This window comes from Elaeis guineensis, chromosome 1 (assembly GCF_000442705.2).
Source record: "Elaeis guineensis isolate ETL-2024a chromosome 1, EG11, whole genome shotgun sequence".
Classification (NCBI taxonomy): Eukaryota; Viridiplantae; Streptophyta; class Magnoliopsida; order Arecales; family Arecaceae; genus Elaeis; species Elaeis guineensis.
The window spans coordinates 101357729-101371016 of record NC_025993.2 but is presented as its reverse complement, the minus strand read 5'-3'; the positions used below and the strand labels follow the sequence as shown (position 1 = coordinate 101371016).

Below are 13288 nucleotides of genomic sequence, written 5' to 3'. Positions count from 1 at the left end.
TTTTTCGAAGAGAGAAGATAAAATAAATATCGAAAATTGGTATTTGATAAATTTTTGAGTGGTGGTAATTTATATTTGATAAAATTATCTTCTGTAAATTTGCATATATAACTATTGAATTTAATTCTGATATATTTCTAAATTTATTTAATAAAAATTTTTTATAAAAAAATTAAAATAATAATAATAATATGCAAAGAAATATATAATTATAGTCATTATATTAAAATTGATGGAAATGACAATGCTATCCTAATATTAAAAAATTATTGTATATTGAAAGATATATTTATAAATTGTATCGTATTTTCATTTAAAATTACTTCCAATCAAATGTAATAATCTCTTTTTAGTGTTATTTTTGAAATAAATTTTCTATCAACCTGACCTAATAAAAATTATTTTTTTCAATTATTTTTTTAAATAAATAATTTTTTGAAATCATTAGATTATCCCATAATCCCGCACACCCCAACCAAACAGATCCCAAGACAACTAACTATATACTAAAACTGGGTGCAAAGAACCGAAATCCCTTCTTTCTTTAAAAGTTCTTTCGTGACACGTGGGTTAACTTACATACCCGGGCTGCCTCAATATTATTGGAAAACAATCTAATCTAGGCTTTTCAATGACTTGGCCATTCAATCTTGTGAACTAATCGAGATCAAAATTAAATAAAGAGGTATAAATGGAAAGAAATACCAGCCGAACGATGAAAGAACATATGAAACCATTCTTCTTTTTTTTCGGGGAGGGCGGGAGGGTACATTAACCATTCTACTTTAATGGAGGTATGTAAAATGGTTGGAGGTAATGAAGCTCTGAACCGGCTACTATAAATTTTATTAATTTTATTTATTAATAAAATTTATTTATTTTATTGATTTTTTTTTTACATGTATATCTTTCAAAAATATTGAATTTGTATGAATATCCGTGAAAATCAATATCTGCATTTGTATCCTCTTAAAACATAGTTTTTGCTCAAATGCCTTAAAATAATAGTTCTTCTTAATAAAAACTATATTTATTTAAATTAAAAATTAATTAAAATTCTGAAATTATTGTTTTACTTCTGAAATAATTAACAGGTCTTGCTAAGAAATCGAACCTGTTCCTCCGTCGCTCACTCGCGATTCCCCTTCTGCTGATGATACTTTGTATTCATATTCCTGAGCAATACTATTTTCTTGTCATCGAAGAAAATGGCACTACTATTTTTCTAATATCCCTCAATTTGATTCTCCATTGCTGGCGGCCTTCTCCTTCTCTTCCCTCACCGATCCTTTCTTTGTCGCTCATCATCTGAGTCTTTATTAGTGCCGATCCTTTCTCTCCATTGGAGATCTCGTCACTGCTATCTTTTCTTAATTGGAGATCGTGTTATTGTTTCTGAAGAAGAATAGAGGGTGTTGTGGTGTAGAGAGAGCATCTTTAGTCTCACATCGGTTATGAATCAAGAGAAAATATGTCTTATATGAATTGAAATCTTCTTCCACGTGAGGTATTTTTTAAAGAACAAAACCTAAGACTCCAAATAGCCATAGGCCATTATAACATAAAAATGATCAGAGCCAAAGTAGACAATACCTCACATATGTGAATGCGGAAGCATAAGTCAACCATCTGAGTCATTCGACCCCTTGACCCATGACCGCAACATTGACGCCATCTGTGGGAACGTCTTCTGCCCACACATACTTTCTCTTGACTGTGGGTCTGTGTTGTGGTATAGAGAGAGCATCTTTAGTTCCACATCGATTGCGAGCCAAGAGATAGTATAGCTTATATGGATTGAACCTTCTCTCCCATATGAGACATTTTTTGAAGGACAAAATCGTGAGGCTTTAAATAGCCATAGGCCCATTAAAGTCTAAAGATGGTCAGAGCCAAAACAGAAATACTTCACGTATATGAATGTGGACGCATAAATCAACCATCCGAGCCATTCAACCCCTTAGACCTAAGACCGCAACAAAGGGCTTCATTGTTTCCTCTATCTATCCTCGAAGATTTGTTTGCTTCTGAAAAAAAAAAAAAAAATATTAGAGAAACTTTATTCTCCAAATTAACCTTTCTTAATTTTATTCTTCAAATTTTCCTTTCAATTCTTGACATACTTGTTTATGGTGATTATGGACAGGTCAATTTTATTCCACAAATAATTGTACCATTTTACATAATAGTGCGCATATTTTTTATTTGGTAGCAAAGCTAGACAGGATATTCTACCAAAACTTAAAAAAAAAAAAAAAAAAAAAAAAAAAAAAAAAAAAGCTATATAGGATATTCTATAATGCGGACCAATGAGAGTGCAAACCAGAATGTATATGGCGCTAAGCAACAGCACGACACCGACACCTGGCGAGGACTGACAAGATGAGCTTCAGGTCAGAGATAGGGGTCCTATTCAATGGATCCGTGACACCATAGAGCAACAAGTTTTTGGAGTTGGACAAGTGTGTCAGGGTTCCTGATGAGCTCGTTGTAGGAGATGTCAATGCACCTGAGCTTCCCTGGGATGGAGAACTGGCTTGGAATCTCATCAGTGAAATGGTTGTAGCTACGGCTGAACAAGATTTCAAGTGCTAGAAGCTGACCTAATTCTACCGCCGGTATCTTGCTGGAGAAAGCATGGTCACCGAGGTCCAATAATTATAACTTGCTGCAGGGGCCTGATCTCCACCGAAATCTCGTTGGAGAGCTGATTCTTCCCAACAATAAGCTTCCTTAGCTCAGAAAAAATTATAATATATATTATTATATATAATAATATAATATATTATTATATTATTATATATTATATTATATTATTATTATAATATATTATAGTATGTTATAATATAATATATTATATTATGTTAATATCTTAGGTGAATAAAATTTTTTTCATTTTATAGATAAATATTATTTATGAAAAAATAATTTATTCATCTTAAAAAAATGTAAAAAAATGAATAAATTGATCAATAAAAAAATTAATCAATTTTTTTTATAATATTTATCTATAAAAGAACGGGTCTTAAAAACTATACGTCTTTAACATTTGGATCCCCTCCAACCCGAGGAACAACACATTCCTGTAGTTTTTCAATGACGGGCGGATTGCACTGAATCTTCACGTATGGGATGGTAAGCTGCTTCAAAACAAGTTTCTTCTTGTCCACGATCTCATTGGCTGCTCCTCAAGAAAGATCCTTCTGAGCCGCAAAACTTCCAACCCTACAAGTCTAGCGCCTAACACATGCTGAGCTTCAGCAACAGCAGGTGGTAGGCTACCTTTCCAACCCTATCCAAGATCTCGAAATGTCCAACATATTAGAAACTCGGCTCACTTTAGACTCCAAATCTCATCACATCCTGGGCAGGTGATATCTTAAGAAACATATAATCTCTCACTTGAAATTTAAAGATGCTCCTTCCTTTGATTATATGATCAAAGATCAGTCACCAGATTGAGATCCATTTTTGTATAGAAATCCAAGTGGCTGAATCTTGATCCTATTTAAGATTAAAATGCAGGTCAACAAGATTAGCATTAATAAAATGAATAGAATATAATGAGACTTGAGATCCATACTTCTTGATTACAAAATACTCTAGGATCAATGTATAAAACATGAGAAATGAAATACAATAATATGGTTTGACAACATTAAGATCCAGGTTCCATAATTCCTTTCATTGACTAACAATTCCATAGTCAAATAGAATATGTGATAAAAAATATAATGATAAATTCCTGTTAGTTACATTTTAAGGTTAGATTGAAAAGATAACAAGCATAGAAATCATATTTTTCACTGTCCTTGACCTTTTCATGGAGACTTGGCGGGCATTGAATCATTCTGACATAGATTACCCGATCAACCACCATATAACTCTAACCAAGAAAAACCAAACAATAAAACTCGTCTAAGTGGATCACCCACCTGACGTACTGGTCTCAGAAAGCCTCAACTCTTGACACCATTCCACATGCTATCAAAAGTTATCCCTTTAGAAAGCACGCACATCAATTCAGAAAGGTTCGCTACATCTGTGAGCTAGGAAACCCTTTATCAGATGTACAGCCACTTAACAATCTGGACTAAATCCTGAGCTAACATTTTAATTTTCAAGCATATCAATGTAGTTTTCAAAATTGCTAGATTTTCTTGAGGATTCTTTTTTAAGCTTATGTGCAACCTCAGTTTTTATTTTACAGTCATGACTGCAAATGTTCCAATTGAAGTGCTTAGAAGTAGGTTACCAAGGACTAAGCAGTAGGAAGCATTCCCACAACTTAAGATGATGCAATGAACTGCAGAAATTGTACTCCTCCCATGTAATAAGAACCAAAGAACAGCCACAAGACCTCTGATCTAGATGTTGAAGGATGACCTAGGAACACCCTTGGCTGCTTTAAACACACACCCGAGGGGTTCACAAACAACACCTGTTGCTGTTTTGAACAACTCCATGTGTTTTGATAATTTTAGAACAGGCTAGAAAAGATATATGATCATGCCGACAAACAAATGTTCCTGAAAGACGTGTGATTACAAGAGAGAGCACAGTGCACCCATAAATAGAATAAGAAGCTAACTAAATGATCATTTCTCTCTGCCAATAACATTTTGCAAAAAGTATACACACCAGAAATGTAATGTTGCAATATGGAGCAGACTCCATTATAAAGTACAACCAACCACTTGTACAGTACTGTGTATCTCTAGAATCAGATCTGCAGAAAATAAAAAAAAATAAAAAAGAAAAAGATTAGAAAATTCAGTTGTTTGTAAATTTCCAATATGACATCAAAAATATTGGTTATCCTTCCATTTCAAAAGGTAATCGCAAGCAAACCGATAGGCAAAACTTCCCAAGCCCCCTTTTCTGGGAACATCTGAATATGCTGTAAAAAAGGGATGGCTTTGCAGAGGCAGACAACTACCCCAAAAAAATTAGCCATATGGAAGAAGCTACTAAGTCATTAGTTGTAAAGGATTTTTCCACGCTCAACCATATGGAAGATTTTAGTTGTAAAGGATTTTTCCATGCTCAACCATATGGAAGATTTTAGTTGTAAAGGATTTTTCCATACTCGACCATGTGGAAGATTTCAGTAATTTGTTTAAACTGGGTTACCATATTGATAAGATTAGGAGCACAGGAAAATGGTAAGATTTCCTAAATTTGCCAATTCACTGCCTTCTCTTCCTAATAGTAGCAATCAAAAACATGTAGTAGCTGTATTAATGTCTGACTATTGCATTAAGATGCCAAAGGGAGAAGGGAGTCCAAGGATGACATTTATATTTTCACTTAGAACAGACTATGCAGGTCCATTTTCTCCCATAATCCCTTTCTCCACTACACCAAGTTCACCATATGAAGCAAAAAGCATAACCAATAAAGCTTTTTTTTTTTGGTTTCCATACCCTGCTAAGTGACCTTGGAATACATGTTTTCTGCCATAACTTTATGTAATTAAAACAAAAGTGCCACATAAATTGCTTTAAATTACAGCCTCAAAAGAAAGGGCTAAACACATACAAGCTGATTGTCATTTATTTTGCAAACAATTAACTAGGTTATATTGGCTTCAAAACTTCTACATACATCTCTAGTAAGCACCATATAGTGCATTTCTTCAGTAAAAGAACTACCCCCAAATGTCATCACCTAACATCAAGCAACTATTACTTGTTGGCACTTGGTAGAATTTGCAAGGGGGTGCGGTCTTTAATCCATAGATTGTTGTACGATTACCCAGTTATCCATAATATTTATCAGGCTAGCAAGACTATGCTAGCAACCATTCTTTAGACAGCGCAATTAATATCTTCATCTACTTCTCCATTACTAAAATATATCATGAAGAAACAAAAACATAACCAAAATAAAAGAAAACCACCTACCAAAAAATAAATAAAATAAATAAAGAAAACTAGCAAAGTCGATTATGCTAACTGAAAACAATTCCTCCTAAAGATCAAGGAAAAGACAGGAATTCAGCACATGGACACCCAAAAGCCAGCATATCATCTGTCGTTTATCTAGTTATATATGGAGATGGTGCAATGTGGGCTGCTATGAGAAAAGGGTACTAGAAGTCTTGGAAGAAAAAAGTCTGGAGAATCATGAAAACGGATTTAATTATGCTGGAAGTAAACTTTTAAAATATTCAATGATGAATTATAATAAATAATTCAATTAACTAATTTTCTTAGGGTTAAACATAAATCTTGGGAGATAAGTTTTGAGCTCACTAAAGTCGGACTCGGGAATTTGAGACACTAAAATCTATATGTACGCACAAGCACTAGGATTTATAACTAGTTATTGAATCATCTGATTCATCAATTCTAATTGATCATTTAAAGGTATAATCCTAACAATATATCAACTCTGAATATACCAACTTGCAAATTCCCATAATACACTCAATTAGATTTATCTGTTAAATGTTGTTCCTGCTCTTAATCTCAGTGTCCTAATCATAACTCCATTATCTCTAGGATTCCCTGCCAATCTTCCACCTCACCCAAACTCTCATCCTAAAAAGTCTTTAGCTTTATTGGTTTCCAAACCAACAACCTTTTGCTTGCAATAACTTTTTTTTCCAAATTAAAACTAATTAATTTTGAATCTTTTTTTAAAATTTAGAATTTAGCTGAATTTCTCCCTGTCCAAAATAGGTAGCAGCCATGCACGTTTGCATGTTCATTATAAGTAGTCTCAAAAAAAATTTAATAAACTTCCAGCATGAAGCTGTTGAAAAAAATATAAAAGCAAAGCCAAATAACCAAGCACCATGGAAGAAGTCTTCTTTAGCCTCACATCTTGTCTAGCTCAAACAACAGACTTTGAGATTCCACTTCATCACAAAAGTATGGTTTCTTATAGTGCTAACTGAAGATCAAACATTTGATAACTGTTAAAATGTGAAACTCTGATGTCTATGGCATAGATGTGAGAAAGAAAAATACCTGACTACATAGCCATTTCAGCTTGTAGTGCTGCAAGTTCATCCTCTTCAGCTGTATTTTTCTGTGGAGCAGGGCGAGTTGGCCGTCTTCCTGCTGGAACATACTGTGCTGGTGCAGCAGGAGCAATTGTAGTAGGTTGAAGAAGTTGTTCCTCCAACTCAGCTCCCTCCAACTCCTCAAGTTCTGCTTCCAGTTCATCCTGCCATGGCAAAATATACATTGGATATATCATGACAGGACAAAAATAGAACAGCAAAATATATCAGAGGGGGAAGAAGTGAGGGGATATGATTACTTCATCAAAATCAGCTGCTGCTCCAATAGGAGCGGAAAGTGCTTCTTGGATCTGCTTCATGTTCTCTGTCTGCTCGTTGATTTCATCCATAGTCTTGTCTACATCATCAATGTTACTGAAAAATTAATAAGCATCAGGTCAAATTCCTCCATTAACATAAATGTTAACATTATGATAGTAAATTATTTGAAGCTGGGAAATGTAACAAAATATTCAAAAAGTTATAGGTTGAAAGCCATCACCAGATAATTAAAAGAAAAAAATATTATTCATTCTCTAGGCAGAAATTCTAAATGTTCCACTTCATGCAAGATTTATCTTTCAGGTAGGATTAGACAACAAAAAAATTATATTTATTATGCATTAAGATCCGGAAATAAAGATGTTGGAAAAATTGCTGACACATGAGGTTTCCAATAACATGCTCTGTATCCCTATAAAACAGTTACCTAAGAACATGAATAATCAAAAGTTCAATGGAGTATAAGACAAAGCTGCTCACGTTGCTTTCTGCATAGCCTTCATTGCTGCTGCCCCAGTTCTCAACGCATCAACAGTTTCAGTTGTAGCTTTTGCACCTTCTAGCATTATCATCTATAGTGATAAACAATCCAACAAAATTTAAGTATCAACTTCATAAGTAGTACTCCCAGAATAGATTAACCAGGCACTCTCTGAAGCAATGAAAGAACTGCTTGACTTAGAAAAGGTACCTGATCATGAATCCTCAATTGGAAATTTCCAAGTTGCTCCATTTGTTGCTCATAGAGCCTTTTCCTCTTCAGACACTGTATTGCAGCTAATATAAAATCCAAAGCAAAATTTCAGAGAGGATACACATATAGCAATATGTATATCATTGATGAAAACTTCCAAAATATAAAAGAATGATAAATTCCTGCTAATTTATCAGTCCATAGAGAAGTTGGGGAATTATAAATATACCCTAAGCATCCTAGGATAATCTCTTCTAAGAAGAGTTACTGGCAGGCATTTGAGAACACAAAAAAAAAAAAAAAACATCGCACAGATATATTGTTCTCTTTGAAAAATAATGCAAAAGTCAGCATTAATGATCTCTGGACCTTTTCTTTCCTTCTTCCTGGAACTTCCCATTCATGCACTCAATGACCTAGAGTGCATGTTACATGAATCTAAAACATGAACATGAAGTTCAGGCAAATATATTGGCTGACTAAAGCTATGCTTCATGATATTTCACAGTGTTGCATGTATGCATGTGTGTATTTTGTATATGTATGTTGACTATATGTACAATTAAAAAGCATACCTCTTTTGTTCTTTGCTCTTGTGAATTCCTTGGCCTTTTCAACTTCTGCAGCAACTTTTTTCTCGAGAACTTTCTCTTTTTTCTCGAGCATTTCAAGTGTCTAAAACATTCATAAAGCATAGCAGCAGTTTAGATAATTTTTCCTAATCAAGAGTATGATTTGTACTTTCATGACTTGCATGACACAGAATTAGAATATGTACACAAGTTATATGAATACAAAAGAGAACTGAATGAATGTACAAGTGAACTACATGAATGTACAAGTGAACAGGCACGAAAGCCAAACATATATGCAGGTTAGTTGCCAATATTAGGAGTAGACGCATAAAGGTGCGCATAAGTGGTTGTCCTAGAACTACTCTTAGTAAAGGAGGGGAATCAGACTCTAAACTCCCTACTCAGAAATCTCAGACAAAGCAAAAAAAAATCTGCACCTCGACCAATTTAGACTTCTCTCTCTTAAAATAATTCAAAGAAAGTTTTGGAAACTTGCAAACTCTCGAGGACATTCCACCTTCTATTCCCTGCTCATAATAATCTATATGAAAAATAGAACTCTCTAAGAAGCCAGTCTGGCCCTCTAACTCTTCATGCACAAATCCCAAAAAGGTTTTAATAGATTTCTTCTCTTTTAATAAATCTAGAAATTCTTTCCAAAGGGAGAGAAATCTGGATTTCAATCGTAAGAAAAAATATATCTAGCAATGGATAGGTCACATTTCATGCTGACTTTTGGACTTTCTAATGAACAGGACTGAATTTTCAGGATAATAAGGTCATAGCTATTCATGCTTTTAAGAGTTCAACATATATTCTCTAAATGCTTTTGAAGTCTCAACATATATGCACTCACGTGCATAGCATGTGCTAGAGAATAGCACTAGTTGTTCCTGCAGATCTCTATGTATCTAAACAATGTAAGAATTAGCAAGTGCATGCTTTACAACGTATGCTCAAGTTCATCCATATGTCAAGTTTACTAAAATTCTGTTACCCTCTACCTTCCCATTGTAGCTAGCACTCTTCTTTAAAAGCTTGCTTTATCATCAACATTTCTTTCCTGAGCTAATCAGAGCAACTTATTTAATCTTTATTTTTTCTCATAGTTCCACTTCAGTGCCTTTTGAATTTCCAACAAAGAAAGGATACAAAAGGGCAGAGAGATGTGATAAAAGTTGCATCTGGCACCTAAAAGCAGTTTCCATGCAAGTACTTCTATACTCTCCGCATGTTTCTCTATTGGTGGCTGCTTGACAGTTTATCAAATTTATATTTTCCAAGTATCATAAAAGGTAAAACAAATGCAAGTGGGTTGCTCCTATTTAAGAAAATGGATACAAATGACAGGAAACCTACACAAGAATATCCATAAATATTATTGCATGAAAATTGGGAAAATGGATCTGCAAATGGATATATAAACAGAGAAAATGCAGTTATGATGAATTAATTCTATCGGTTGTGTATTGCTAACTAGCATTCCCCATTATTTTATTTGCAATGAGGATTGGCGGACAGAGAACATGCAAGGGTTTCATTAGGAGAGAACAAAATAAGTCGATTCAACTATGTTGCAACCAAATTAGGTTAAATTTAATTTCCTTATATGAAAATCAAATTTAATCAAGTGTGTTTTATTTTCATAATAAAAGGTTATGTGAACAAATGGTCATGGTTGTGTTGGGCAACCCTTATGTTGAACAATCATTAGATTTTATCATCCTGGGTATTAGCATGTCCTTTACACGGGAATGATGGAAGACTCATCACTACCTGAACCCATGACTGAAAGCTTAAATATTTGGTTTATAGTCAGGTCTAATTCATGTTCGAGACATGATGCAGTAACAGAACACCCAAAACCCATGCAAGATCATTCAACCGAAGAAAAAAATGCTGCCTTCAGCTTCCAATGATTGATTCGGATCCATTAGATTGTTTCAGTAGTACATTACCTACCCAATGCTTGCCTGAATTGACGGATTGGATGTACAGGTGAAGCATGTTCATTGGAGTCTTTTATGGGCTGCACCTCCTTGGTACTCAGGCATGTCTACCAAGAGGCGAATAGTGCGGTGGATTGGGTCACCTCCTTTATAGCTCAACACGCAATGGACGTCCTATGAACCAACACGACGGGTGCTCCGAGAGCTTTTAGGGATGTTTTGTTTTCTGATTTTGTTGGATTACTCAAACTAGACTTATATGAACTGTTCATCTTTATCAGAAAAAGAAAAAGGACTACTCTAGTTTGGTGACAGTTTGAGGACAAATCACCTTTTGAAAGCTAAAGTTGCGCTCATTAGTCCACAAAGAAAGCTTGAACAGAACACTTGGGTGGTTGGCTATCAAACCACTTCCGTCACATCTATCACTTGAATAAGCTCTCTAGTGCCATTTTAACTCGCATCAATTGGAATCCAGATGAGGGAGAAATAGCGAAAATAGTGAAAAAACAAATAGTGGAAGGTGTTGACAAATTTGCACATAATAAACTTTCAATTTTGCAGCCAATTCAATTCAGACATGAATATTGATAGCTTTTGGGACCACGTTTAACTCATCTCTCTTTTCGGAAAGATTGCTGGCCAAGTTATAAGTCCTATCAGGCAAAAAAAAAAAGATATTTTTCATCATTTATTGTATTTTCTTTTTGTAATTGAGTTCTATAGAATTAAAAAGGATTCCTTGGGGCTTGAGGAGCCTCATAACCACACCTGGTCATATATATTCACTTTTAAGACAGATAACCAAGTTAATAAAATATGAGTGAGTTTTCTCTTCTATCCTATTATGTGATGTGAGATCATGTGCGAGATCCATGGCAAAAGACTGCAGTTATTTTTTTAGAGAAGCTTGGTGTTGAGACACTAGGTATAGTCTTGCCGGTTATCTTATTATGTGATGTGAGATCATCTTTGCTTGTTTACTGTAGATATAGTCTTGCCGGTTTGTTTGCGCTGATATCTGTAAACCGACCTTGGTTTCAGATTGATTCCGAGAAAATCAGAAATAATCTGGTTTTAATTTCTGATACTAAGCCAAAACTGGTATTCTGAACCATGCCGAACCAACCACTTCAGGGGGTACCAAACCAGCTCCCGACACGATTCGGTATATAAATCACCCAGCCTCTGCAACTTTGGCTTATTTTTTTTTCATTTCAATTGCTGCGCCCATTCCCCTCCCTCAAAGCACTAAGGGCATCTGTTCGTGGTGCTCGATGATGATGCTGAACAACGCTGCACTGCCAATGAGGTACACCCTTCCTCCCTCTCCCTCCCCCTCCCCCTCCCTCTCCGCCTCTGAAAGACAGGATCTCTCCCTCCCTTCCTCTCCCTCTCTCCCTCTCTGTCCGACTTGACGTGATAGCCTCTTGGCCCTTTCTTTCCCTCCCTTCCTCCGGCTCCCTCTCCCTCTCCCTCTCCCTCTCCCTCTCCCTCCCTCTCTATCTCTCTCTTTCCTTTCTCTCCTCTCTCTAAATCTCTCCTGTCAGTACATGCCGAAGCAGCACAGTATGGATCCATATTGTGCCAAACCAATCGCCAGGCAGAACTCCCTCCGAGACTGGGTTGGCAAACCCTCCTTAAAACCAAAATCACAACATAAAAAAACTGAGCTTGTCCATGGAACTAGAGAATGAGTTCTATCTAGCTAAAGTTTGATCCCCGAAGGTATCCCAAATAACATTCATTGAGAGCATTAAACAACCCAGATGATAAAGGATGTGTTGGTCATACATAGTCAATATCAGTGGTATGGCATTGTTGCTCATATGGAATATTAATGTGAAAAAATATATATATATATATTCTTAGACCTATGATCTTGTTAAACCTGCCAATCATAGCCAGTACTTTTGGTCAGCTTAAAAGGAAACAAAAAAATTACGAGCACTTTTGATAACAGAAGAGTATATTTATGAAAGAAAAGGAATTCTCCCATTAACAAAGACAAAAGTTCCGAGAACAATCAGTTTGAAGTAACATCCGACCAACTTAAGTAAGAATCTTCCATAAGATTACTATGTACCCAGTTATGCTACAATTCCAAAATCCATGTCAGTATAACATCAAAATTATTTTACAAGCAAATAAAAACAAAACAAAAAAAAAAACTTAACAAAACTCTATCAGAACATACCTCATGCAACTTCTCGAGAGTGGTCAGAGCATTGGCCTGCTCCTTGGGCTTTCCGAAGAGCCTATTAAACATGGTTGCCAGCTTCTAAAAGCTCAACTCTGCGGGAGGAAAAAACCAATTAATCTCTAAGAACCCCATCCAAACCATAACCCTAAATAAATAATTGATCCAAAAAGATAACACCGCATTGCACCGATCAATTTTAGGAAAAAAACAAAGAAAAAAAATAAAAAAGGAAATTTTTCTATGAGAAATCGTTGAATAATCGCTAAAAGAAACCCACCTACGCCACGATAACGCGACCAAGGGGAGATTGGGATCGGCCGCGTCTGGGGGTCGAGCGGGGGCGAGGCGAGGATTTGTATGTCACTGGAGAAAAGACGGGGGAGGGATCTGAAATCCCCCACGGGGAAAAAAAAAGGAGGGGAACAAAAAGGCGTCCTTTTTCCGGTCGATGTCCCCTACTCTTTCCGATATGGATTGGTACGGAGGTATGCAAGGGAGACCTAAACGTGATCAAGGGACAGGATGTTCTTGTTAATTTACAAGGAAAACCAGAAAAATTACTCCTTCCAATTT

At 35.5% G+C, this 13288-nt stretch overlaps 1 protein-coding gene across 1 annotated transcript; it reads right to left on the bottom strand.

The window, feature by feature from the left end:
- Positions 1–4448: 4448 nt before the first annotated feature.
- Positions 4449–13223, bottom strand: LOC105060764 (vacuolar protein sorting-associated protein 32 homolog 2). Its single transcript, XM_010944605.4, has 8 exons — positions 12993–13223; positions 12710–12807; positions 8564–8663; positions 7986–8071; positions 7775–7866; positions 7273–7387; positions 6978–7176; positions 4449–4729 (listed from the first exon to the last, which is right to left on the bottom strand). Exons 2-7 carry the CDS (start codon positions 12779–12781, stop codon positions 6982–6984), a joined length of 660 nt encoding a protein of 219 aa, XP_010942907.1. The 5' UTR covers positions 12782–12807; positions 12993–13223; the 3' UTR covers positions 4449–4729; positions 6978–6981.
- Positions 13224–13288: the final 65 nt, after the last annotated feature.

Bases quoted from the DNA above. Each gene is read 5' to 3' on its own strand.
- LOC105060764 (XM_010944605.4), bottom strand. From the start codon at position 12,781: ATGTTTAATAGGCTCTTCGGAAAGCCCAAGGAGCAGGCCAATGCTCTG. The intron at 8,072-8,563 runs GTATGCTTTTTA...ATTTTATATTAG, and splicing joins AAGAGCAAAGAACAAAAGAG to CTGCAATACAGTGTCTGAAG. The intron at 7,177-7,272 runs GTAATCATATCC...TTGCCATGGCAG, and splicing joins CAGCAGCTGATTTTGATGAA to GATGAACTGGAAGCAGAACT.